Here is a 27,741-nt window from a genome sequence, read left to right on the forward strand (position 1 = left end):
AATATTGCTGACTACTTACAAAGCACTTAATGGTTTAGCTCCCCAGTACTTGAGCGAGCTCTTAACGCATTATAGTCCTTCACGTCTATTGCGATCTCAAAAATCTGGCCAACTGATACCTAGAATATCAAAATCGACTGCAGGCTGTTGATCCTTCTCCTATTGAGCACCTAAACTTTGGAACAGTCTTCCTAACATTGTCCGGGAAGCAGACACACTCTGTCAGTTTCAATCTAGACTAAAAACGCTTCTCTTTTACCTGGCATTCATATAGAACATTACATTTCTATTATTCAAATCAGTAAAATGATTATTAGGCTGCATAGATTAGGTCAGCCGGAACCGGGGACACTTCCTATAACACCTGATGTACTCATTACATCATAAGAAAAATGGCATCTACACTAATGTTAGTCTTTCTGTTTATTCCGAGGTTTACTGAAGTCAGCCGGATCCGAGCCGTATCCAGATCAGATGGTGGATCTGCACCTGGACCCATCCACGACGCATCCCTGAAGTGCCAGCCTCATCAGCCCTGTGAAGTCCTCATCGACACGACAGCCATCGGCACTGATCCTCAACAAACCCGTCTCCATACCGGCGCTATATAAATAAAGGTGACTTGACTTGATTAATCAATTAAGGCACAAAGTCAAATGGTGGTTCCTTGAGTATATTGAGTAAAACGGCTATCCTCACATCCTTAATGAGCTTGGTGGTTTGGGATGGAAAAGTTTGGTGAGTGTCTAGGGCTGATAAAGAATAATCTGAGCACTTGAGGCATCTAAGCTTATTTATGGCAATAAGCCCATCAGACCCTTTTTCATTCTATAGTCAGTGATGTTGCCCTCTCAATGATAATAATTCTGGACAAATACCACCACACCACTATTTTACTAGCATTTTATGTCTAAGAAAATTAAAATATTTCCTGTACTGATTTCCCAAATCCCCTTGATTCTTGCTGACACTTGGATTTGTCTGGCTGCCAGCTCAGGACGCCCCGATGAACGAGCATGCTTTATCAAAAAGCGCCAGTAATAGGAGAGCTACAACAACCTTTCAAACTGCAGTCCATATATTTGACTGAACTATGGCCACACTGCGTGCAGCAGGGGAACTAGTGAACAAGCACGTTTTACTCAATTACCCCCTCCTGTTCTCTGAGGATGAGAGTGGTCAGCGCTTTCACTGGCGAATCAATTCACTTCAAGTGCCAGACAAAATAGCGCTCTAATGAAAGTTAAAAATGGAGGCTGTGGTGTGAAAAGGATGTGTGAGATCCAGCTGGCAGCGCTGCAGTCCTGCAGCATGAACTGGGCAGCAAGTGTTCAGAAAGTATCAAATTCTTGTGTCCAAAAACACTGGTGTCAAAGTTGCTTCTTTAGACAAAATGCAAAAATGCTTCAAGGACTCTGTGGGTCATATATTGGGTTCCTATTTGGGCAACTGCCATAGATAGAAATACACTTTTAAGACAGTAAATTTAAATAATACATGCGACATTACATTACAAGTTATTAAAGTTTCCTAGGATGTGTGTGGAAACCAGGAACCAATCATAGGAGTTCCAATTTTGCATAATTAATAACAATTGAAAAAAAGCACCTACAAAGGGAATTAAATAGAAATTCTGGGTAATACCGGGACTGCTGATCTTTACATGCCTCTAAGGAATTATAAACGTTTATAATATAAAGTTATAAAGTATAAAGTTGAATAAGTGTATTATTTAAGAATTCACATTTATGTGACTAAATCTACCAAAAAAAACAGACAGACAAAAACATAATCTCAACAGCAAATTAAATATAAACTCTAGGACAAAAAGTTGCAATTATTACAAAAAAATGTTTTACATATAATACACAGAAACACTTAGCCTATAGCCAGTATAGGGGTCAATGATGTATAGATTTTCGACAGGCCAATTTTAAAATACAAAAAATAATATCTATTGCAATTGTTCAAACATTAAGAATGTTGTATACACATAAATTCATATTTACATTTTAAATTAAGTGATTTTAGTGTTTTTTCATATAGATGAATTGGCAGTAGCCTCAAAAAAAGTCAATTAATTTCCTTAACATGCTTAACTTTTTTTTACAAGTTCTCCGTAATTAAAGTGTTTAGAAATAAAGTATTTGCATTTTTTTTTTTTTTTTTTACTTAAGAATACTGTATTAGTGATTCATATTTGAAATCAGCCACAGAAATTAGCCTAGATTTTATTTTTTATTTAATACAGTTATTGCTATTATTGGTCATGCCACATGATAAGTGGTCGCTCCAAATGACAAGAGACTTCTATTTAAATCTATTTAAATAGATCAATAAACAATACATTTCATTTAAAAAAAAGATTTAAACCAGATTCTTTTAAAATTTCACTGAATTTTCATGAATAAATCTTTTCTAAAAAAAATTGTTATATAAAAATCACATTGTGCAAACATAAGTGCAACATTTCATTTAACTTGACAGAATTTTTTTCTAACAAATATATATATATATAATAGCCTATATATCAAAATATATATTATATATATTGATCAAAAGATACATTTACTGTTACAAAAGATTGTATTTCAAATAAATGCTGTTCTTTTGAAATTTCTATTCATCAAAGAATCCTGACAAATAAAATGCATCACAGTTTCCAAAAAAATATGAACTGATAATAATCAGAAATGTTTCTTGAGCAGCAAATCAGCATATTCAAATGATTTCTGAAGGATCTTGTGACACTGAAGACTGGAGTAATGATGCTGAAAATTCAGCTTTGATCACAGGAATAAATTTCAGTGTACTATATATTCCCATAGAAAGGTGTAACTCCGCTCTTGCTGCAGGGTCAGAATTAACTGCCTATGGCCAGCGGTTTTTACTTTGCTTGGTAAAATCTGGTAAAAATCTGATTTTTATTTTAAAAATAGTTCTTATTTATTTATTTATTTATTTATTTATAGGTACTATAAATGCACAATATCCAAACTGAAATTACGTGCTCTTAATTATTTACTTTGCATTTTTCTCATATTGTACAAAGATTGAACATAAATTGTCTGAAATAAATTTTTTTATGTATTTTTTTTATGTAAATTGCATTCAAAAAATGATACTAAAATAAAGTACTTTATGTATATAAACCATTAATTGAATATAAAAGCACAAAACCTGCCAATCTAGGACATATATCATTCATGGAAAACACTCTGCAGTGGTAACACCACATGATATTTTCAAATTCAGTCGAAATTTACAGGCACAGAATTGGCCACCAAAACAAAACAAGCTATCCTCCCACAAAAAGTATATATATATATATATATATATGTGTGTGTGTGTGTGTGTGTGTGTGTGTGTGTGTGTGTGTGTGTGTGTGTGTGTGTGTGTGTATGTAGAAATAACTTAATATTCATTGTTGTTGTTTTTAACACATGATATCCAAAATGTGGTAACAATACCATGGCTCCGGTAAAAAGGTTTTTTTTTTAGAGAGAGTTACAAACCTGCTTGCATGGGTCCTTGGCAAATTGGTATAATGCAATTTCCTGTCTTTGAATGGATTTGAACATAAAAATCCCAAAGTGGTAGTTTCTTGATGGTCAATATCATAAAAATGGACATCATCGGACAACGTTTGTTTGTATATTATGATGGAAATGTAAAACAAATGATTTGCAATTTTGTACAGGATTACAAAAGACTTTGGAAATCATGCCAAATAATCGTGCCATTAAGATTAATTTCAAAGACGTTTCCAAAACAGCATTTATGCCCGGAATGTCGCACCACATGATATTTTGACACTTTAAATAACAGAAAAACTACAAATAACTAATGCTTTTTGAAAATGTAAAGTGAATACAAACATGGGAGAGGTACATATGGTATTTTGTCATATTTTGTGCATATGTGCACATTTGTGCATATATCAAAATGCACTTTTTATGCATTTAAACCCTTTTTAACTGATAAGAATGCAATGTCCGATATCGGACAGAAAATGTAGGCGTCATTGACTCATAGACTAAGACACTATAATGTCGGTTATATCAATAAGTAATATGATCTTGTTCAAACTAATATATAGCCGACATATAGATGAAAACAAAAAAAATCCTAATTGGAAGCCTGAATAAACATTCGTAAAAAGAGCGCACCCTTACCTGGAATAAACCCAATGGTGGCAATCAAATGGAAAGAAGCCCAAATGACACGTGGATTCATTTTGTGGCGTGAATGAGGAATCAAAACTCTTCTGTGGTCTCGTGAAGGCAGATGCAGGATTTGTCAGACATTCCCATAGTACCGTATTGAGACCAAGCAGCAGCGCAAAATCCATGCGCAACTCGCGAGGCAAGAGAAGTGTGGTGTGGTAGTTAAGCGATGACGAAGAGTTTCACTACTAGCCTTGATACTGGAGTACTGGTAGTCGACTCGAGTGTCTGAAAATATGTCTCGTGGTAGTTGTGGTAGGCTAACGTTACTTGTAGTAAACATGCGTGGGACTGAAGAGTGGAGACGAGAACTGAGAGGAAACTAAGACCACTTTTGAGGGAAAGTATCTATCTCTCTATCTTCAGGTCGTATTTCTGCCGTTAAAGGTAGGACCTGTCACCTGTCAAATACTTAGAAATTCTGCAACTTAGACTATTATGCTGATATGAATTTGTATGCATTTTTAACAGCTCTCAGGCTTCTTTTTTTACCCCACTCTTCATAAAATACACGTAAAATTTCCTTTAGAAATTCAAAGTATTTTATTCGTAGTTTTACATTTAAAAAAATTAAGCACATTCATGCACAGCAATACTCGCACCCATTCAAAGAGCAGAACCTTAATTATCTGAAGCATAATCTGTCATAAACCAAGTTTAAGGTTTACAATGTGTTTAGAAAAGAAACCTTACATGACACAAGCACATTACTAGAGGCTGGGGCATTTGTTGCAAAAAAAAAAAAACACAGAGGATGAAGGGTTCACATAATGCTGTAATGTAATTACATCAGCGAAACCCTATCCTAGTCAGAAGAGATGTCAGGTTGACTTTGATCAAAGTTTTATAAGAATCGCCAGTCACATATTGTTGAACACTTACGAAACACAAAATAAATTTCTATGAACTTTCTTTGATCAATAGCATTGAATTTATTTAGTTTTACATTAGGTAAACCTTTAACAATAAGGTTTTCCAGATAAACATGTTGAAAACCCTACAAAAATAGACATGCCCAAACTTTTGTGTTATGTTTTGCCATATTTTTGTTGTGAGGAGAGATTAGTTTTAAATAAATTCTTAATCTCTTAAAAAAAAAAACATTACAGGCTGAGTAACCTTATCATTTACACAGAAGCACGCTTGCAACTTATAGACTAAGGCAGTCCATGGGAACAATAAAAATACTGTACTTACAAAAGGTTACAACACATGGTCACACTAAGATTTAAAAACACTATGACTGAAAAGAACGGTCAAAAGAAAACTCTCCCTTTTTAAATGTCTTTATGAATTGTATAAGGTAGGCCCTAAATTCAACAATATTATATTTAACCTTTGAATGGACCAGATGATACTTCACAATGTAACTGAATAGAAAAATGTAGAGTTCTCATATCTGGCATTTTCCTTCTGAGTATCTTAGGCAGATTAAATCCACAGATGTATTCAAATAGATACTTTAATTATAAAAGACACTCTCTCATCATGTCTATGACTACAAAACAGGATTTGAAAAAAAAAAAAAAGCTCCTACACAAACACACAAAGGAATGCTTTATTCACAAGTATTGTGCCTAAATATGCATCGAAAGTTCAACCACGGCCTGAAACAGCCATATAATTGGAGTGCTGAAGGTAATTCCACTCAAGACTCAAGTTACTTCTGCATAACTGATCGAGAAACCTATATCTTGATATTCAGTGACTGATAACATACTCTTGCAGGTAAGACTGAGTAAGGCTGCGGAGTTCCTCTAAAGCATAGTCCTCCGGCATGGGTAGACGTCCAATGTGTGGAGCAAGCTGGCAAAGAGGGATGTGTCGGGGATCCGGGGTGCCTTCACCACCCTGCTGGAGACTCAAAACCACTCGGAGGATGTTAGCCACACGTTTGGCCATCTCTATAAGGCAAGAGATAACCAAGGTTACAATTCTACAGTAATTGTGAGGATTCATATTGTTAATCAATCCAATAAGGTTTTAAGCTGGTTTTCTAGCCCATAAATTAACAAAGAAAGCTTTTCAGCAACATTATTTCAGTATAATTTTCCAACAAAACAGAGGAAAAGAATATCAGACCTGATTGGGCAAGTCTGTCTTTAGCTTTGGAGCAGGGGAGGAGCTCTATTCTCCCACAGAGAGACGTCACCTCAGTATGCAGTCGCTCCAGCGCATAACCTGGGCTTTCAGCCTATAGATACAAGATCACGTTAAACTTTTATTCTACTGAAGCAACATACTTTCCTGAAGCAGCAGCAGGTTACCTGTTGGATGTCCTGCAGTGTCTGGATGACATGGATGTAATCAAGGTAGACCCGCCCAGATGTGTCCCAGCTCTGAATCTGAACACTACGCTCTGGCACTGCCAACCCCTCCAGGAATTCCAACAGGTACTTATGATTATCATTAATTATGCAGTCTGAGGAAAAAAAGAAAGGAAGATAGCTTTAGGCCAGTTTTCAGGGCAGGCATGCATTTAACTTTTACAGGAAGTTCTATACAGGAAATATGTTAATTGAGTTAAACTGTGAGCAGTTTGGCCATAATTCCAAAAAATCTATAGTCTAATTTTCATGAGCTGGGGACCAAATTTACATCCAAATGGCATTTTAAACTAAACAAACCATACGTTTAGCTAGAAACTGCTTAAATCATCCAGTTTCAGACTTAATCAAATTATGGGTTAGTAGTTCCTTCCTTTATTTTACTTTATTTCATTAAAGGAATGCTCAAAGTGTACATTAAAGGAATGCTCACTCCCGGGGGAGTGCCGGGACTCCCGATGCTGCCTTGGAATCGCGTTCTGGAGGGAGTAAACCTCGTTTGAAATCGCATTCAGGGGTTTGGATAGTCAGAGTACCGGCGACATGTGATAAGATGCCCACTTCGAGCACTGCATTAAACCCTATATTTCAAAAGATTGGTGTGAAAGGGAAATAAAAGGCTCAGCGACAAAGCTTCTTATGAGATGGTCACTCTAGACTTTGAACATGCAGCTTTTTTCAGACACTGCAACAGTTGATATGACGTTACACTCTGCGGCATCTTTTTTAGAAACATAAATTCAACAAATCCAATAAAAAAAAAAATAAAAAAAAATCTACTCCACTTTTCTGCAACACTACAAACTTCTGAGGTCATGCCATCACAGATTCATCTTTTAGTGGTCACACGTCTTCACGTAATACAAATTCGCAGATGAGTTAATCAAACCCGTATTATTCAATGCGCCTGTGTTTCCCGTATCCTGCGTTTGCATGCATATGAATAGAAGTCAATGGGACGAAAAGTATAGTGTGACTGACTGTACAAGATAGTTGCACTGTAAAGGGCCAGTGTGAATACTTGTAGAAATGGCAGCCAAAATTAATAAGCGTTGTTTATATTGTCACACACACAATATGTATTTGAGGCATAAATAGTTTGTGTGTTTTTGGCTTATTCTAACCTGAGGCCAGGTGCTGGATGACCAGCCGATGGCAGTGATTCCAGTGGCCGGCCTTGTAAAGGTGCAAGGCTTCACGATGTTTATCTCCCTCTCTGCAGGCACGGATGGCCTTGGCCTGATGGATCCAATGGATGGGAATCAGCAACTTTTCAATAAGAAATTGCTCCTTCTCCATTGACTCTTCTGTCTCCTCAAGGGGGCAGTGTAAGTTGAGCATCTCCCGCACAGCACTCTCTCTACGTCTGCACACAATTACATAAAATAGGAATCAACACATGTACAAGTGTTGTCAAACATACCGACTTCGGTACCAAATCGGTACTGAAATTTAAAAAACTAAGCGCTCTTGAACGGATTCTTAAACACCTCTGATTGGTCGTGATCACGCTCAACATATATGTCTGTGATTGGCTACAATGATCAACACTTCAAAAACATGTCGTAAATTAATGTCTTTGCCACTCTTCTTTGACGCTCTTCGGGAGCGTTTGAAAGCAGGCAGATCTATCAGTGGATCAGTCTATCAGCTGTTATATTAGGGATCCGCTGATAGACACCTGCTTTTAAACGCTCCTGTGTGTATCTGTGCAAGCGCTTGGTGAAGATACACAACATGTTTTTGAAGCGTTGATCATTGTAGCCAATCACAGACAGATGTTGAGCGAGTGAACACAATGGCCAATCAGAGACATGCATGTTGAGCGAGTGAAGAATGGCCAATGAGAGGCGTTTAAGAATCTGCTCAACAGCGCTCAAAATGGTCACATTTTTAAAAATTCAGTACCAACTTGATACCGAAGTCGGTACTTTTGACAACAGTATCACGTACGTACAGTCACTCAACTCATGCTAATATAAAAACTATCACAAACTAAATGAGTACTCAGAACAGAGCCGCCATTTACCCAGAGTCCGGTATGTGCAGCAGCACGAAGATAGCCATCTCCCAAAATCCCGCACTCTCCAGCTGGGCAGCATAGCTGCTGTGCAGCAAGCCCTGGCATGAGGTGGACAGGTGATTGTAGTTAAGAGCCTGCAACACGTTCCACAGGTGCCAGCACAGCCGGTAGTCCAGATGATCAGCAGTTACTGTGCTGGGATCAAGTAGCTGTTGTAGGCTGTAATGCCTTATGAGGGGGGAAATAGTATAAGAGCAAAATCAGCCTGCATACATAGACAGCCTATGGACATCACCATCAAAGAAAAAACAGGAATCAAAGAGGACGTGATTACGAACCTGTCACTGTAAAGTTTAAGTAGGTGGAAGCAGATGTCATAGAGTGGCTTTTTGGATTCAGTCTCATCCATCTCTTCATCCAATCCCAACAACTCAAGTTCATCTACATAGGGAGGTAAAGGAGGGCAAGCATACCTTTTCACTTCCTCTGAACCCTGAAAAGCATACAAAATAAAATACAGAATTTTAAAATATATAATTTATCCACACACTCTTAAAGGGTTAGTTCACCCAAGTGAAAAAAAAAAAATGCCATCAACTTCTCGCCCTCATGTCGTTCCGAACCCATAAGACTTTACTCATCTTTGAAACACAAATGAAGATCTTTTTAATGAAATCAGATTTCTGGCCCACCATTTACAATACATGCAACTACCACTTTGTTGCCTCAAATTTCATAAAGAGATCATAAAACTAATCCATATAAATCAAGTAGTTTAGTCCAAATTTCCTGAATGGACATGATCGCTTTATATTATGATCAGATTTAATTTAAGCTTTCATTCACAAACCAGCTAACATAAACAGAGGCTCAACCATGCATGCTTTCATTGGTTCTTGCTGAAGCTCAAACGTGCTGCGTAACACATGAGAATGAACCTCATTGGTTCTCAAGAGTCAAGAGAACATGCTTGAGCTTATGTTTACCACAACTGATTTGTGAGTTGATGAATGTTTTTATGTGAATAAAAGCCTAAATTAAATCTGTTCATCATAAATCTATAATGTCTCTTCAGGGGACTATTTTTTTGAAGCGTCAAATTGGTAGTTGTGTACTGTCAATGGAGGGACTTAAAACACTTAATTTGTGTTTCAAAGAACGAGTCTTATGGGTTCGGAACCACATGAGGGTGAGTCATTGACAGAACTTAAATTTTTGGGTGAACTAACCCTTTAACGTCATTACACAGTTGATCAAGAATCAGTGGCATTTCTCAACAGGAAGCTGCTAAAACATGGTCTTTAAGCAAGCTATGGTCTTGTTGTGACAAGTTGCCATGGTAATTCTATTGGAAGTAAATATATTTCTTCCAAAACACTTACTGACATTAAACAAAAAAAAAAGTTGCCTACGGGATTTTAATGTTTAAAACAACAACAACAACAAGTTCAAAAGTTGGGGGTTCAGTAAGATTATTATTATTTTAAACATTTATTCAGCAAGGATTAATCAAATCTTACAAAAAAAAAAAACGTATCTGGTAAGACAACGTGCATAAATTACAAAGGAAACAAGTTAATGAGTTAAAAAGCAGTTAAATTTGCTACTTGGTAACATAGCTAATGTTAAAAATAAATGTTTCTTGCGCACCAAAGCAGCATATTAAGATTCAGATTTTAATATACAAAAAAACCATTTTAAAATTGTAATAACATTTCACAATATTACTATTTTTACTGTATTTGTGATCAAATAAATGCAGCCTTGGTGAGCAGATGAGAAATTACAACAACAAAAAAAAACTAAAATAGCTTTCAGAAATTGTGTGATGTGAGGTACCTGAAATGCAGACTCGTATTTGGCGAGAGCATCAGCTACAGATGCAGTGGGAGGCAGCATGTACCAGAGATGAACAGCAACACACCGCTTCCAGTCAAGCTCGGAGCACACGTTTATAACGCTGTCGGTTGACTGCCACACCTTTATTAAAATAAATGACAAATTAGGGCTATACGAAAAGGCTTTACTTTTCTGCACTATATATTGCTGAAATACTATATAAGAAATACTGGAATGTTTACCAGATGACTTGAATAGCTACAGTATATTTGGAAAGAATGAATCACTCCAGAATGAGTGGGGTAATTTTTTTTGGGGGGGGGGGGGTTAAAACAAATATTTAAACGAATGGGGTGAATCTTGAATTTTGACCAATTCAGTGTAAATAATAATACTGATTATTATTAAATATATGAAACAAAAGAAATGCACTAACATTTTAACTGCTGTACTGTAAATGAAATTGAATATTTACTAAAAAGAAATTAAGATGTTAATATTAGTATTGTAATTTTAGAGTTGTTCTTTAAAATACAACTCTAAAATTATTACAATACTAATATTTACATCTTAATTTCTTTATTTTCAAACATTAATCCATCAAGTTTTTATTTGGATGGATTGTCAGCAAATGGATGTATGCATGGCCAGTTTCAGAGTGAAAATCTGCCATTTGTATCCGTGGTCTGGTGTTTTGGGCGTCTCAGATTGGCTTGATTCACCAAACTGTTCTAAGAAGCTGAAGCACTGTATCGTGGGCTGTTACACGTGTGGATGAGCAGTGCCACTCTGGAGCCGGTAGCACATAAATTACACACTGCATGATTTGACAATCATACGAAGCCACATGATGATATCGATTTTATTTTGATATATTACAAATCACTAAACTGTATCCACCTTATTTTTCAACGCAGAAGCAAGCCAATTTCTGTGAATGTGCGAGACTTCAGATTAATTAGCCACTATAGGTAAATAAGTAGAAGAATAAAGTGCGGTAAAGGGTAAAACTCTTTGCGCTATAAACCAGTGCGTTTATAATTATGACAATACTCTCACCAGACACTTTATTAAGTACACCTGTTCAACTGCTCATTAAGACAAATCTATTCAGCAAATCACATGGCAGCAACTCAGTTTGAACTTGTCTACATGCCTAAATGCACTGAGCATCAGAATGGGAAAGAAATGTGATTGAAGTGACTTTGAAAGTGGCATGGTTGTTGGTGCGTGACGGGCTGGTCTGAGTATTTCAGAAACAGCTGATCTACTGGGATTGATAGACAACCATCTCTACGGTTTACAGAGAATGGTCAAAAAAAGAGAAATTCCCAGTGAGTGGCAGTTCTTTGGACGAAATTGCCTTGTTGATGCCAGAGGTCAAAGGAGAATGGCCAGACTGGTTCAAGCTGATAGAAATGCAACAGTAACTCAAATAAGCACTTGTTACAACTGAGGTCTGCAGAAGAGCATCTCTGAACACAACACGTCGAACCTTGAAGCAGATGGACTACAGCAGCAGAAGAACACACCGGTGTCACTCCTGTCAGAGAAGAACAGGAAACTGAAGCTACAATTCACATGGGCTCACCAAAATTAGACAATAGAAGATTGGAAATCTGTCTGGATTTCTGCAACATTCAGACGCGGGTCAGAATTTGGCATAAACAATATGAAAGCATGGATCCATCCTGCCTTGTATCAACAGTTCAGGCTGGTGCTGGCGTTGTAATGGTAAGGGGGATATTTTCTCAGCACTTTTTGGGCCCCTTAGTACCATCGTATGCATCGTTTAAACGCCACAGCTAACATGAGTATTGTTGCTGACCATGTCCATCCATTTGTGACCACAGTGTACCCATCTTCTGATGGCTACTTCCAGGAGGATAACGCGGCATGTCACAAAACTCAAATCATCTCAAACTGGTTTCTTGAACATGACAATGGCTATGTTTACATGCACAACTTTTGTTTCAATGGGACTGAATTCATTCCGCTTGAGGAATCCGAACATAGCGTTTACATGAACACTAAACATGTGATCGGGTTGATGTGCGATGTTTTTGTCACAAGCTTCAAATCGGAATAGATTTTTTGACATGCGTACACTGCACAAATATACAGTTTCCTGCTGTTCGCACATACTAACTATTCTCCAACATTGGTTCTTTATTTTTTTTAAACAGCAACTTAATATTCAACCCATTTCTGGTCATAATTTGGAGACAATGAGCATATGAACCGTTATGCCGTACTGCTTATTTATCATGCGGTAAAAATGCCCTTCCCTGCACCCAAAACCACCCGTCTGTGGATGAGAATCCGAAACAAGGACTGGTGGGACGTTGTCCTGCTCCACTTCACAGACGCGGAATGAAAAGAGAATTTCAGAATTACGGGACACAGCTCGTACAAGAACAACTCGTTCCGCGCCTCAGACGTCATTACGCTATTTCAACATCATTGCACATGCGCAGTGCTTTCAGTTTCAATTTTCAATCCGATTAAGTGTTTACACGTTCTCTCGATTGGATTAGAAAAGGAATAAACCACCCCTTTCAATCCAATCGAAACTTCATTCGGATCGATTAAGGTGTTTAAATGAAGGCTTTTGAATACGATTACTAAAGGATTATTTGGTTGCATGTAAACGTAGCTAATGAGTTCACTTTACTCAAATGGCCTCCACAGTCACCAAATCTCAATCCAATAGAGCATATTTGGGATGTGGTGGAACGGGAGATTCGCATCATCGACAAATCTGCAGCAACTGCGTGACGCTATCATGTCAATGTGGACCAAAATCTCTGAGGAATGTTTCCAGGACCTAGTTGAATCTATGCCACAAAGAGTTCCAAAGGCAAAAGGTGGTCCAACCTGGTACTACAAGGTCTACCTAATAAAGTGGCTGGTGAGTGTAAATTAAAATAACATTGTAAAAATAATAATAATCCAAGCAGCATAACAAGCTGTTTTGTAATAATTGGAAGCCTCACACATTCAATTTACAAACTGCTGCCCCCACTCTTTTACTTACTGGTTTGCCTGCAAGCAAAGCAACGATTCGCAGCCTCTCCTCTTCTATGAAGGAGTCTGTCTGCATCCTGTTCCAGTCAGTGAGCTGCAGAGCCAGTAGATCTCTACAAAACTGAGAGCCCACAGCCTGAGACAACATCAGTGAAAGGCGATGGTCCCCTATAAAGACACACAGCCTTTGTTAAAACCACTAATGCTGCTGAGTGCATTCAGAAAAAAAAAAATGTGTGTACACTCACCACTCTTCTGGGACAGTTTGCAGGCCTTGCTTATGCAGTGGCCGGTAAGGTAACTGAATACAGCCTCAGCGTGGTTGCGCTGAAGAGCCCGGCCCACCTCCTCCTCTATACACTCGGCTGCACTTACAGAGAGCCAGTGTGAGAAGCTCCTCCGCCTCTCAAGCTGTCGCTGGTAGTCCGAGTATTGCTCAGTCTCCACATCTCGGTCACCAAGACGACCCCACAGGGCAGCACACAAAGTCCAAATTTGCTGCCAATGGGCCAGACCAGCTAATGATGAAGATCAAAATTATTTATGATATATGCTTTTATAACAGAACTATATGAAATTGAAATCTTTTATAACACTAAAAGATTTCACTGTCTCACACACACACACAATACAAAAAAATAAAAATAACTTCATACCATCCCCTCCTCCTGTATCTTTGTTGACCTCCACAATCCATTCTGCATAACCATGCAGAGCGTCCACTCCTCTCGCTGGCTGAATGAAAGGACAGGAGTCCTCTGTGTTGATTGTGCTGTGCTTTAGACTGATCTCCAGCGGCCTGTGGTAAAGAGCAAGGCTCTCAGCCGACTGCTTGTGCTCCAGGCCGACCACCTGCTCCATACGCACTTTAAACAGACTTTCAGTGATCCTGGTATGATGCAAATATGGGAAAATTACTTTGAGAAACATTCTGTCGCTCTTATAAGGCAAGTTTTATTTGTGATGATAAACTATGAAGAAGTTAAACTTACTGTTTGCTCTTGGTTGGTTTGGGTAAGAAGCCAAAACCGATGCTCTCTGCTGCCTGCTCCTTCATTGTTTCTGTGACACTAAGTTGATCTCCACAGTGCACCAGTGTCCAGTTGGGACCCCAGCCCACTCTGAAAGACCGGCCTCTGAACAGAGCCGCGTCCATCAGTAAACGCCCTTTCCCTACAGTTACGGAGCCCTCCAGAGGTACTGGCCCACCTAGCCTACGGGCCCCGATGGTCCGAAGCGTAGGTTCTGGAGTAGGGGCCGGCAACATGAAGGATGGACCCAATGATGGCCATGGGGCTTCAGACACCAGTGTCTTGCTAAGCCTCTGAGGTATTCCTCCAAAAGGAGCCTCTGGGAACTGGGGAAAAAGCCCTCCACCTGCGGTGAACTTTGTTTGTAACAGGGCTCCGACTGCAATGGAAAAGCCGTAATATCAGACATGTTCAAAGAAGTGCACTTTGCACAAGTACAGTACATGAGAAGATAATGTTTTTGAAAGAAGTTTCAAATGCTCACCAATTCTGCATTTGTTTGTATAAAAAAAATACAGTAAAAACTAATATAGGAAATTACAAAAAAAAAAAAAAAAACTTTTCCATTTGAAAACATTATTCCTGTGATGGCAAAGTTATTGTCATGCTGAAAAGTATCATGATTTCTACAAAAATATAAAGGAGTACAACTGTTTTCAACATTGATATGAACCATTATTAATAATTGAGTACCAATAATATGAGATTATAATTGAGCACCAAATCAACATATTAGAATCATTTGTGAAGAATCATTTGAACCTAAAGGACGGGAATAATGGTTGCTAAAAATTCAGCTTTGCCATCACAATAATAAATTAAACTTTTAAAATATACAATTTTAATCAAACAAATGCAGCATTGGTGAGCATAGGAGATTTCATTTAAACACATTAAAAACTATAAATTATTCCAAAACCTTTGACCGGTAATGTTTGTAAACTGCATTTAATGAATTAGTGGCATACTTGATGGCCGACCAGGTCCAGAAAGCAAAACTTTGGGGGAAGCCACATCCAGCATGAGCTTCGAAGAACCATGCTCTTGAAACAAGTCACATTCATCATCCTCTGCAAAGAGAGAGGCCTTCATAATCTGTGTGGAACACAAATCAACGTTACTAAAATATCAGAACACAACATATTTGCAAATCGATGACTCAATTACACGCACGCTACCTGTAAGGTATGAGGGTTGATGCCCATTGAGGAAGCGATCTGGCTGGATACAGACACGGGCTCATGCTCGACAGGAGTCTCAGATCTCAGCTTGTTCTCCTCCAAAGTAGTTCTCTCTCCATCCTCCTCACCCAAAACACTGTCCGCGGGGTGCTCTTGAGTAATGTCGGCCATGTCACTGTCCAACTCCGACACACGGCTGAGCAGCTCAAGTACTGCAGTACTCTACACATATGCACACAAAGAGATCAAGTCAAGTCTTTTGTTCTTGATCCGAGTGCAGAGTACAGGTCTGCATCATCATTAAACTGATGCTGACAGACCGTTAACCAACATTTTTACCAAATACTTGGCAGGCATCGAGGATCTAGTTGCTGCCAAATCAAAACATTGCTATGAAGCATTACGTACCCATTAAATGTCCTGACACAAACATTTTATCTTTATTGTACGTTTATTTGTCAATGAAATACAAGACAAAATCAAAGATTCACACACTGTCTTTCATACATTTTATGTTTCACTGCTATACTTCAAAACATTCTGAAAGCCCACAGGCTCATATCTGTAGAATATCTCAGATCAGACACACTTTTAATCATTGCATGTAATGTTCCTCAAATCACCTGTTAAAAATAATGCTAAAATACATCTGGTCAAGCAAATTCTTTGCCCGTGTTCTACAAATATACTTTTTATTTTGGCAACGACAAAACCAAGCATAATTAAATACACTAATAATAATGATTGGCTGCATCTTATTCCACTTAAAACACATTCAGAATCACCCTTTTTTATTGTGTTTGAAAGTAAAAGTTTCATTTATGCAAGTGTAACAAATTATATTCCACTGAAAAATTTAAGATCTAGTCTTTACACTCAAAGCACCTTCTAATTTCAACTGCTAAGGGGAACAGTCAGCTTTACGAACTATAAATATTAGATAAAAGGCAACTCCCTTTGTTATATGATCTTCCTTTTTAAACTTATATTTAAAATGTGCACAGCATTTCCATAACTTCCGATCTCTTTGCATCACAGCTGGAAAGCATTTGAACCACTAAAACTCTTTGCTCTCTCCCCGCTGCTAGTGTAGATCTGGACTGTGGGGGGCACAGCAGGTATGAGTGAACTTGAGTGGCCCCCGGAGACCAATGTGTGTCAGACTCAGTGCGTTCCTCAGTCTACCTGAGCCTGTGGCGCCATCTGCTGCTGGGTCAGTGGAAGCTGTGAGATCCCAGGGGGGCCTCCTGTCTTCAGCTTCTTCAGGTCCAGCTTGGTCGGGGGGGCTTCCTCGTCTTCATCAGAATCCTGCAGGCCATACTTTGAGAAGTGGGCAACCTGTAAAAGGAGATTTCAGTTACATTCTCACAATTTATTATACATGACAACAGTTCAGAAAATAAAATGATGCAAAGTGGAGCACTTGGTGTAGGCGCTCATACCTCAAAGACCCAGGATCCAGTTTCGGGTCGGTACTCCAAGAAGCGGGCACCTTGTTTGCGCGAGGCTGCCTCGAGCCGGCCCTCGTAGTTCATCTCATTCAGCCTCTCTAGACTCTTGATCTGACAGCACGTTGTCTTGTCATTGGGCCACACACCATCTAAAGTCACTTCAGCACGTCTGCATGTAACAGAAAACAATGTTATGTTGAACTAATAAGGAGAAGTGCTGTTTCAAAGACAGTGACAGAAGTGGTTGAGGAGGATGCAAAACCGATTCAGATAAAAAAAGTGATTTAAATCTTTATATATATATATATATATATATATATATTTTTTACAATAGACTCCATTTGACTGGACATTGACTATCCAAAATAATGTAGAAACAACAGATATGGTATCTTTAAAATTTGTTTAATGGCATATTTTTACTAAGCACTAGTAGTCTAGTATCACTGATACTGAACTTTTTTTTAGCCATTCAACATAGTATAATTGAAAGCTATCAATTGTAACATTTAGTTGGCTTTACATTTTTTTTTACTTTTAAGTGAACTTAAAACTATCTTCACATAAACCAATTGTAATAAATGTCACATTTAGCTGTGCCTTTAATATATCAGGGCTCAACACCAAGTTTTTTTTTTATAACTGGCACACACGGGCCTGTTCAGATTTTTGCCTGCCCTGCTAAAATGTACCAAAAAAAATTTGTTTTAGTTTTGAACAATGCTTTGAGATTGTCAGGTAGGTCTAACAGGTTACTGAGGTATACAGAAACTGAATAATCAAACACTGCATAGTCTTCACTGCATAAATTATAAATTGAATATAGATTAATCCATATTAAAGCTACAAAAGTTATTCAGTCAAGAGCAGTGAGTGATTTTCTCTTTGTCTTTTGTTCTTTTATTAACATTAATGACAGACAGCAGCAGGTTTATTAGGCTGCATAAAAAAAAATTGATTTGGCATAAATACACAGTATTCATAGATTCGTAGAATGGGCAACAGCGTCGCGTTTTTACTTTGAAACATGCAGCGCTAATATTTATTTAATGAAATCATAGCCTTTTGAAGTTTAATAATCACAGTAGGCTGTATCTTGATTTCTGTTTTTCCATTCCCAAATTTAAGACCAATGAAATAGATAACCAAAAAGTTTGTTTTACCATTTAAGAATTTTTATGATCTTCGATTTAAAAAAAACTAAATTGACATTTCAAGGACCTGCAAGGGAGCCCTTTTAGTCACAAACATGCAGCACGCTTCAAAATACATTTACATTTTGAACATCCATTTTAAAGTCACAAATGCAAGTGAAATGCTTGCAATGCTGAATCCTGAGATTACCTGTTTAGTCCCTCTCCAACAGGAGGCTTGTCTTTGTCATCAGGGTACACGATTATCTCCTTACGCCGGAAGTACACAATCTCATCCAGGTTCATGTTGGTAAGATTCACCTCACCAGAGAAGAAAACGGACCCATAGCCTGCAAAACCACAACAACAAAACATTATGTCATGCTCCACTGGTGGGCTACTTGGAATATCATTTGTTCTTTTGCATGGTGATGCTTCAAGCAATAGTTTTACCCTTTCTGCCAACAGTGAAGTTCTCCAAAATACACTCCCCGTTTTCATTCAACATCTTTCCCAGCTCTTCCATCGATGGGATGGTGTAGTAGCCTACACGGCAAAGAACTATACCTGAAAGAGATCAGAATAAAAAGGATTAGAATAAGATTTCTAGCCCATCAAACACATTGTGGCCCGGTTTCACAGACAGGGCTTAGATTAAGCCAGAATTAGGGCTTAGTTTAATTAGGGTATTTAAGTAGCTTTTATAACCGTGCCTTAGAAAATAAAATTACTGGTGTGCATCTTGAGACAAGACAATGGCACTGATGTATTTTAAGATCTGTCAGTGCAAGTTACTTTCAGTTAAAACAGCTCAAACTTGCATTTTAGTCTGGGACTAGGCTTAAGCCTTGTCTGTGAAACTGGGGGTGTATGTTTTAAGGAACATCAACTGAGACAAGCGTACCAGCTGGGTGAGGAGGTTTCTGAGCCTCCAGCTCCTCATCTCTTTCCTCCTGAATGGAATCCTCAGCCAGAGAGATCTCCTCACTGCTGGCCTCCAAGCCATTGCGATGACTGGCAGTTCCCCGCATGTTGAACTCCGAGATGGTGTCCTGTAGCAAGGGGCTTGGCTGGCCGTGTGGAATGGGTTTGGTGATCGGGTTGGTGTAGAACTTGGAAACCTCTAGATCATCCTCCCCACTTCTCTCCACAGTGACTTCTCTAGTCTCTCCATCATCCATACTCAGACTGAAGTGTGACAGGAAAACATTAAATTTGTGGTTGCCTCTTTAATGACTGCAAAATATTACTTCACATCAAAACGGTTGAAAACTAGTGTCAACTCACCTGAGCCCATTCTGTGGGTACTCTGAAGGGGAGGCTAAATCATCAACCTCTCTGTTCACAGAGTTATTATACAGACTGCTGTTATTCAGATTCTTCAACACAAGCTTCTTTATGCTCTTCCTAAAATGCAGACAGGAACACTTTAGTTAGTGCACTACATCTTTTGACCTACATGTGCAATAAGTATAGCTACAGTTATGACATCAGGCTCTTACCTAGGCATGAAGGCTCCATTGTTAAGAGAGGGTTCATCATCATCAAGCCCATCGAAGAGCTGAGATTTGGAGGAGCCAGAGGAGGAAAGAGCTTTGGGCCGCACACGGGTGGCAGGACGAGGGGTCAGTTTGTATTGAGTAGGGGTAGTCAGGGCTTTCTGGGCAGCTGGATTTGTGGGCTTGAGACGCTAATGAAGGAGAAGATATATTAGCAGTGCATATATTGTGCCAAATGGTCTCTGATGTTTTATTAAATTAGTGAGTGGCTCAATAAAAGTAGGGCAGCATGATTAATGATTAAAACTAAAAGTGCGAGTGAACATTGCATTCTTTTTCCATGGTTCACAGTAAATGCTGCTTCACAAGAACTCTGCATATGCTCTGAGTTTGGGTCACTTTAACATGCAATTGGGAATGCAACATGCACCAACCATCTTCCCAAACTTGTAATGAGAAGTGCTTATCAACAAAAGATAAGTTTTAAGGGCTGCCTGTTGTTGTTTAGTCAAAACAACTGTTTGATGGTTAAACATTTAAAAATGTAGAAATTAAGATATATAAATATAGCAACGTCATTTTAGTTGGAAAACAAAATATAACTATATTCTTTCATACACTATTTTTACAGTATTTTTTTATTTTCATTTAGCAATAAGTTTAAACATTTAATAATGTGTTTTTATTTTTTAGGCATATAGATGTATCATTTTCATTTTGGCTAATCAAATCAAATCAAATTTTGGCTAAATTGTGCAGCCCTACAAAAAAAACATCAAAACTGGATTTTTTTTCCCTTTAAATCAAATAACAATTATTTTTTTCACCAAATTGTGCAGCCCTACCATGTAAACTGTAAAAATCAAACCTCTTCCTTCTTTTTGGGGTCCGACAGTGGGTTTCTGAAGAGGGGTGAGTCTCCAAAAGGAGAGTAGGCCAATGCATTGATCTGCTGCTGGAGGACGGCCTGCTGAGCGGCTGCTGCACTGGGGTCAGTCAGAGCTGTGAACAAAACACGGTATACCAGTTATTTATTTATGAGCTGCTGGTACATAATTCTATATTTTTGAACGAAAGATGTTTGTGATTTTTCTACAGCAAAATGTTTATTTGTTTTTTGTCAGAAGGATTATATTGCTCATTGCACATAACAGGAGGATGTTGGTTCTATTATTAAATGCTAGAGATTCAGAATATGCTGAAGTTTGTATTCATATACTACAAGTATGCTGCTAGTACAGGCACACATTTGTTTTCCTGTTGGTTCTTTGCAATTTTGGGACATATGCTGGCAAATGTAACCTTACAGTTGACTTGCCAAATCACTTCCATTTGTTTTATTAATAAAATTAATATAGGATGTATTGGACGCAAATTCTTTATGGGTCATCATAAATACTTTGCTTTAAATGTACCAAGTAATCACACACAAAAAAGATCGATAATTGTTTTAGCATCGCAGCCCTCTGAATCATAATCGAATCGAATCGTGAGGTGCCTGGAGATTCCCACCCCTAATGATTTAAACCAGTTTTAGGAATGAAATCATTTATGAAGCATTTGCACTGACCCACAGGCTGTTGAGGAGCACCAAAATTCAGAGTATTGGCTCCGGTGTTGAAGCCTCCAGTCCCGAAGGTGCCCATTGACCCCAGGGTGGAGCCCAGCTTGTTCTGGTTGTTCCCAAACAATGACGTCTGGCCAGCTCCTACAGCTGAAAATACAGATAAATACTCAGAAGGTTTTAATTCTCAAACAACATTTTTAAAAAAAACTAGCACCCTAAAACATACCTCCTCCGAAGCCAGTTCCCAATCCTGTTCCCAGTCCTGTTGCAGCAGTTTTGTTCCCAAAAAGACCCCCACCAGCCCCAGTTGCACCAAATCCTTAAATAAAAAATAAAATAAAAACCATTTAATTTCTAGATCAAATCTAGGAGTGAACTGGTTGTGAAAGTGATGGGCATCATTTTAACCAGAGACGACAAAATTTGATTGCAGAAAATACTGATCAGCATTAACATCAAACAACTTTATTTAAAGACTCACCAAAGGTTGAGGTGTTCGTGTTAGCCCCTAGAGTGAGTGTAGGCTTATTTGCAAACAGACCAGTGCCTGTGCCAAAGGAGGGTGCGCTAGTGGTGGTGGTGCCAAATCCAGCAGGCTTATTACCAAAAAGATTCTGTGAAATAAAAGACACAAGTTAATCATTTTGAAAAAATTCACAAAAAAAATGACATGGTGAAAATCTGACAATTGACTTTTGAAAAAAACAGCTAATTGTAGCCTCTTCAGAAATCACCTGTGTACCCACATTCCCAAAGCCGGTGTTAGTTTGACCGAAAATTCCTGTGCCAAAGCCTGCGGCGGTACTCGTGTTAGTGTTTCCAAAAAGTCCTCCAGCCTGAGAGGCAGCCGTGTTGCCAAACAGCCCCTGCTTAGAAATGAAATTAATGTATTAAACACTGAATTAACCTGATTTTAGATTAATAAGATCAGTTTAGTAAACCAGTGCCGACTGGAGATATTTAGTACATATGCAGGAACTCACCATAGTACTGGTGTTGGGCTGGCCCATGGTATTGGTGTTGCCAAAGGAGAAAGTGTTGTTTTGGGTGGTGGTGGCTGAGCCAAATGGTTTGAAGAGACTGGAAGCTTGCTGCTGTTGCTGCTGTTGTTGCTGCTGTTGCTGTTGTTGCTGCGGCTGGCCAAATAAACTTCCTGTGGTTGTCCCAAATGCCCCAGTGCCTGCAGTGCAAGAAGTTAACACACATATTCAAGACAACAACAAAAAACTAAACCAAACCAAACCAATTCTTAGGGTACTTACTCGTGCCGAATGAAGTCTTGTTCTGGCCGAAGTTGAAGCCAGTGTTTGGAGCTGAGGAGCCAAAGAGTCCAGTGCCAGTACTGGGAGTAGCTGCGGCTGTCGGTCCAAAGAGACCACCTGTGCCAGCTGCCATGGGGTTTGAAGGACCCTTCCTTCCAGCCTGGTAATCCTCAAACCTCAATTCCTTAGATCAAGGAAAAAAAAGGTATAGATATTTTATCATGGCTCCAAATCCTCAAAACTCTAGACAACAGGTTTGTTACACATTTTCTGTTTTCTGCACTGTGATTGTGACAATTTCTTCAGTAGGTCGCCACGTACTAAAACAACTACCACAAAGTGAGAATCCATCCTACCTCTAAGGATTTGTTCTCATATTCCTTCATTGCAGTGATGCACTGGTGTTTGGTGTTAATGCTGGTTGTCACACCACCTTTTACCATTGTGTCACTACCAGTTGGTGGCTGTAAAAAATAAAATAAATAAAATAAATAAATAAAAAACAAGAGATTTAGGTAAAAAAAAAAACTTGTATGAAAAACAGGTAGCTCAACGTGCATCCATGAAGAAAAAAAAAATATATATATATATGAAAAGTGTAATCATGTCTAAACGAACATTGAATTTGATTGTTGTGCCAGGGGGTGCAGCAGTGAAACTTGATGCCCCAAACAAAGAGCCTGACGCTCCTCCAAATGGGTTGGATGCTGTGTTGGTTGTCCCGAACAATCCACCGCTACTGGTGCTGGTACCAAAAGCTGCAAAGCAATTCAAACAGTTATTTAGTGCGTTGTTTCCAAGCTAATCTTTTAATTCAAGACACTTAAATTATTTAAAAAACACATTTATCTACACAGACATTCAGCAGGAAACTTACTGCCAAACGAGGCTGGTTTGTTGGCACCAAAGGCATTATTCTGCTGGGAAAACAGTCCTGCACTTCCGGTGTTGGTGCTTCCAAAAAGGCTGTTTGATGTGCCACTAGGGGCACCAAACCCGAACCCACTACTGGTGGAGGAGGTGACAGGCTGACTGAAAGTGCTTGAGCCAAAGAGACCACCTTGAGGACAAACACAAATGACACTGTTGACCAAATACAAGCTTCTTACGGGACCACTCATATTATGTGTAGAACATCAGTGATTCTTATTAAGTGTTCCTTCCAAACCATCCTCAAATCAGTAATTATCAGAGAAGTCTTCTCAGCGAGTCACAACTTGACTCACAGCAAATTCACTTCTAAGATGACTCACTCAACAGCAAATATTATTTTGTTCCATTACAGCTCAAGTCACCATTCATTTATGTATTCACGCTCTATTTTGCAAAAGACTAACATTTAAAATATTCTCATTGTCTTAACCTGCAGTGCTTAAATCAGTGAGAACTGGTTTTGTAACACACCAATGCGTTCATGCAGGTTGCCTCTGCCTCCACACTGACTCAATTAATGCTTAAATCTTAGATAAGTCTCAAATACAAGCGTATCCATCAATAAAAAGCTATTTACATATATTTTTTAAAATCACTATATCAACTCAATTAATTCTTAAAGTGATTAATTATTTGAGTATTTAAAGATTCCGCATTACCTGGCTTGTTCTGGGTGGTCCCGAACAGTCCTCCTCCTGTGTTGTTTGCCGTACCAAACGCTGAAGATCCAAAGCCCCCTGTTGCTCCAAACCCAGCATCTGATGACAAAGGTAGGAAAAAAAATTCTTACTTTGTCTCTGTACAGTATTAATTATTGGTTCTCTCATTTCTCTAAACATGAAATTAGGGCTGAACGATATATCGTTATCGTATCTATATCTAGATATGAACTTTCAAGATATTACTATCGAAAAAAGCAACGATATAGATTTCCCCTCTCCGCGCTCGCCCTGCATACAACTCTGGCAGTCACAACAAACATCAGTTTTACGAGTGCCCTTGAATGCACCACTAAAGCCAGCGCGCACACACTAGTACCAGGGACGTGGGAACTATATTGTGAGGGGGGGGGGCGGCGTTTCCATGGTGACGCATCATTGCTTGTCACGTGATACACCGCAGCAGCAACAGCGCTGAATGAATGATGATCTGCTTTTACGTCATTTTTCCTTTTTTATTCAGAATATTCACAAATGTGTTAGCTATAGCATGAAATATCTGATATTCCGATTGTCAAATACATGCAAGTGGAAGTATATTGTTGTTTAAACACCTTTATAACGATCGCGTTAGTTGAGCTGTATGCGCGATGGGCGCCGCCGTGTTAGTTTGTGCCGCAGACGCAGTTCAGAGAATCGGATCTGTTGGATTTACAACCTCAATGTTTACAACACGAGAATTCATCCATTCTCCCGAAATACTTAAAAGTAAGTGGCTGGTGAACTGGGAATAGAATAGAGTAAACATTGAAGTTACTTACACAATGTGTATCTGATATGAATAAAACGTGTCGAATTATAATGGAAAGGATTATTATTACCTCTTCCATAGACATCAGTGTGTATTTTACAAACTCTAAATGTATTGTTTTTTTAGTACTTATGTGAATTTATATGTTTGAAACCTAAAATAAACTATACTTTCCACATTTTTTTGTATTATGATCTTTTTATTTTTCTGAGAAATGCTTGGTTTTCACCGAACCCGTAGTCATATCGTATTGTATCGATATCGAGATATCTGGCATGAAAATCGAGATATGAAATTTTGTCCATATCGTTCAGCCCTACATGAAATACTTCAGCACACATATTAACTTACTTTGTTGCCCAAATGTAGAAGAAGTCCCAAATCCTCCTGTCCCTCCCCCAAAGGGAGCACCAAAAGATTTGTTGAACATCTTGCACTGCTATAGAGCCTGCATATGTCTACACAAAAGAGAAGAGCTTTCAGGTCTAGAATAGCAAAATACACTTCATCTGATTTACATTTACATCAATCCATTAAAAATACTTAAACGGTTAGGCGTCACACCATTCTTTTGTTCAATACAATGCCGAGTGTTGCAATAAATATTTCTGAAAGGTGTACCTGCTATGGATTACTGCTGGGAATGACTGCCTGTCTGATTGTCTTATAAGAACTTAGGAAGTGACAAAAGCATGAAGTCGACTGCCTTACAAAGAGTGGCATAGTACTGAAACTAGCTCATTTCACTTTTTACTTGATTTTCCATTTAGGCCTTTTTTTTGTTGAAAAATAATGTTACATATCAATTATGATACATCAGGATTTTTAATAATGTTTTTTTGTACATCTCTTAATCATCATTGTACTGCATTGAATTATGTTTTGCTAAACAAATATCAGCAAATTGCATAATTTTTTGCTAAGTTTGGGCCTCATGTATTCATATATAAACTCCATATTCTCACAACTTGACACTATACAAGCAAGCCTGATGTATCAAATGATACAAAACATAAAACATATGTAAAATGTAGACTTTTTAATATAAACTGATCCATTTATGTTTTCAAAGAATTAGTTTACATACTACTACTTAGTCTCCCAACTTATTCTTTATATTTAGCTACTTATATATATTATATAAAATATTATATTAGATACTTATATATAAAATAAATATATATTTTTTTTTTTTACCAAGCAGCATTTTTTTATTATATTTTTTTTTACAATTACACAAACACAAAGACTAGTTGAACATAAGTATTTAAATGAATACTGCCTTTGCATAATTCACATTTTCATACTGTGGAAACATCCATACAGAAACAAATGAGCTTTCATGAGAAATATGAAAGCACAAATATACATTTCAAAACAGTTAACGTTACATATGATGTGCCTTGAAAAGTCAGTTGCCATGTTTTTATTTGTAATTCAAGACAAGTAGCGACCATAGCATGGCATAAAATAATTCAAAATGTGGCATTAATTGGTAACAAGGGATCCGAAAAGTAAATCATAATATTTTAAACATGTTAATGAAATTGTTTTTTTGACAATTTCAGAGAAGACAAAACAATGTCTATTAGCAACGTTGAGCGCCAGAAATGTCATGTGCAAGTGAATTTACGGCCTGTTTGAATTGTTATTTAAATTTCCTTTATGGTTCTATGATTGACATTTGACTGGACCTCGACAACACATTTCATTACATAAATATTTTGGTTTGTTCCGGATTAAACCTGAGCGAACCAGTCTGTACAAACAAGTGCGGACCAACGCAGCTAACGTTAGTAAAAATAAAGGTAACGTTAGCCGTCATGTGCTAACATTAAAGTTTCTATTTCAAATACATTTATTTAAAGCGTCAATGAGCTCCTATCAATCGATTTAATATACAACATTTGTCAAAAATCTTTCGAATTATTTAGTCCCCCACACAAATGCCATACGCAAAGTTTCCACTTTCAAATTCACATGGCTCGCTAGAAATGCTAACATGCTAGCAATCGGGTTTGGAACGCAATTTGTCTAACAAGCTGATATAATCAGTCTTACCGTTTATTATCCGGTGATTCCTAAACCAAACGTCCAATAATGGGTTTCTCGCTCGAAAGGCTCGATATTTATGGCAAACGTGAATCCGGTGTTGTCAGTTTAGGACATCAACTTGCTGACTTTCTGTCTCTGCTCAGTGTTGATGGAGGGAAACAACGTAGCTAACAGATAGCAATCCGCGTCATATTTAGACCTCAGACGTCATCACGCATCACGTGCTCATTTCCTTCGCTTAGGCTATTTCTTCTTGTATAATATAGCTACGCACCAAGCGGATGTTTTTATATAAATGTTCAGTCAGGAAAAGTTGTTGTTGGTATGCGTGACCTGGAAACCTATAAACATGTCCTTTGGACATTTGAAAAGAGTTGGTGAACTCAGTAACGCAAATGCATGTAGCAGCCAGTAGGCCTATAATTTGGTCAATTTACTGGTTGTTCAAAACAAGCAATCTAGCTCCTCTACAAAAGCATCTTGATGTAGACTACTTTTATTTATTTGGGTTTTTTTTATTTGGTTTTTTTTTAAGAATCATACATTTGGAGGCTAATAACCCAATGCTAAAGTCACCATGAAATCAAATTTCAAGGAATATTGCAGTATTTATTATAAATGATTTATCCATGCACATCATTACTGTTCATGTGCATAATCTCTTCATAATCTCGAAAACTTTTTAAATAACCGCCCTCTTGCAACACCAGGTGTGTT

The 27,741-nt window shown here is 38.1% G+C and overlaps 1 protein-coding gene across 4 annotated transcripts; it reads right to left on the minus strand.

Annotated features, from left to right (window-relative positions):
• Positions 1 to 5,134: 5,134 nt before the first annotated feature.
• nup98 (nucleoporin 98 and 96 precursor) lies at positions 5,135 to 27,202 on the minus strand. 4 transcript variants are annotated; one of them, XM_082140675.1, is made up of 33 exons: positions 27,031 to 27,202; positions 25,321 to 25,427; positions 24,159 to 24,257; positions 23,444 to 23,626; positions 23,185 to 23,324; positions 22,923 to 23,030; positions 22,567 to 22,750; positions 22,288 to 22,484; positions 22,051 to 22,170; positions 21,786 to 21,918; positions 21,531 to 21,623; positions 21,308 to 21,451; positions 20,606 to 20,739; positions 19,741 to 19,928; positions 19,526 to 19,645; positions 19,143 to 19,426; positions 18,692 to 18,805; positions 18,450 to 18,588; positions 17,097 to 17,274; positions 16,840 to 16,992; positions 15,652 to 15,876; positions 15,442 to 15,568; positions 14,435 to 14,852; positions 14,099 to 14,331; positions 13,691 to 13,960; positions 13,453 to 13,610; positions 10,416 to 10,556; positions 8,915 to 9,069; positions 8,583 to 8,804; positions 7,678 to 7,919; positions 6,494 to 6,648; positions 6,309 to 6,420; positions 5,135 to 6,130 (listed from the first exon to the last, which is right to left on the minus strand). In XM_082140675.1, the coding sequence occupies exons 2-33, from the start codon at positions 25,397 to 25,399 to the stop codon at positions 5,928 to 5,930; spliced, it is 5,451 nt and encodes a 1,816-aa protein (XP_081996801.1). In that variant the 5' UTR covers positions 25,400 to 25,427; positions 27,031 to 27,202; the 3' UTR covers positions 5,135 to 5,927. The 4 variants fall into 4 exon arrangements, with proteins under 4 accessions (XP_081996801.1, XP_081996799.1, XP_081996800.1 ...); XM_082140673.1 differs by having other exon boundaries at positions 22,039 to 22,170; XM_082140674.1 differs by having other exon boundaries at positions 22,051 to 22,173.
• Between the last annotated feature and the right edge of the window lie 539 nt (positions 27,203 to 27,741).

This window comes from Leuciscus leuciscus (assembly GCF_965113295.1).
Source record: "Leuciscus leuciscus genome assembly, chromosome: 16".
NCBI lineage: Eukaryota > Metazoa > Chordata > Actinopteri > Cypriniformes > Leuciscidae > Leuciscus > Leuciscus leuciscus.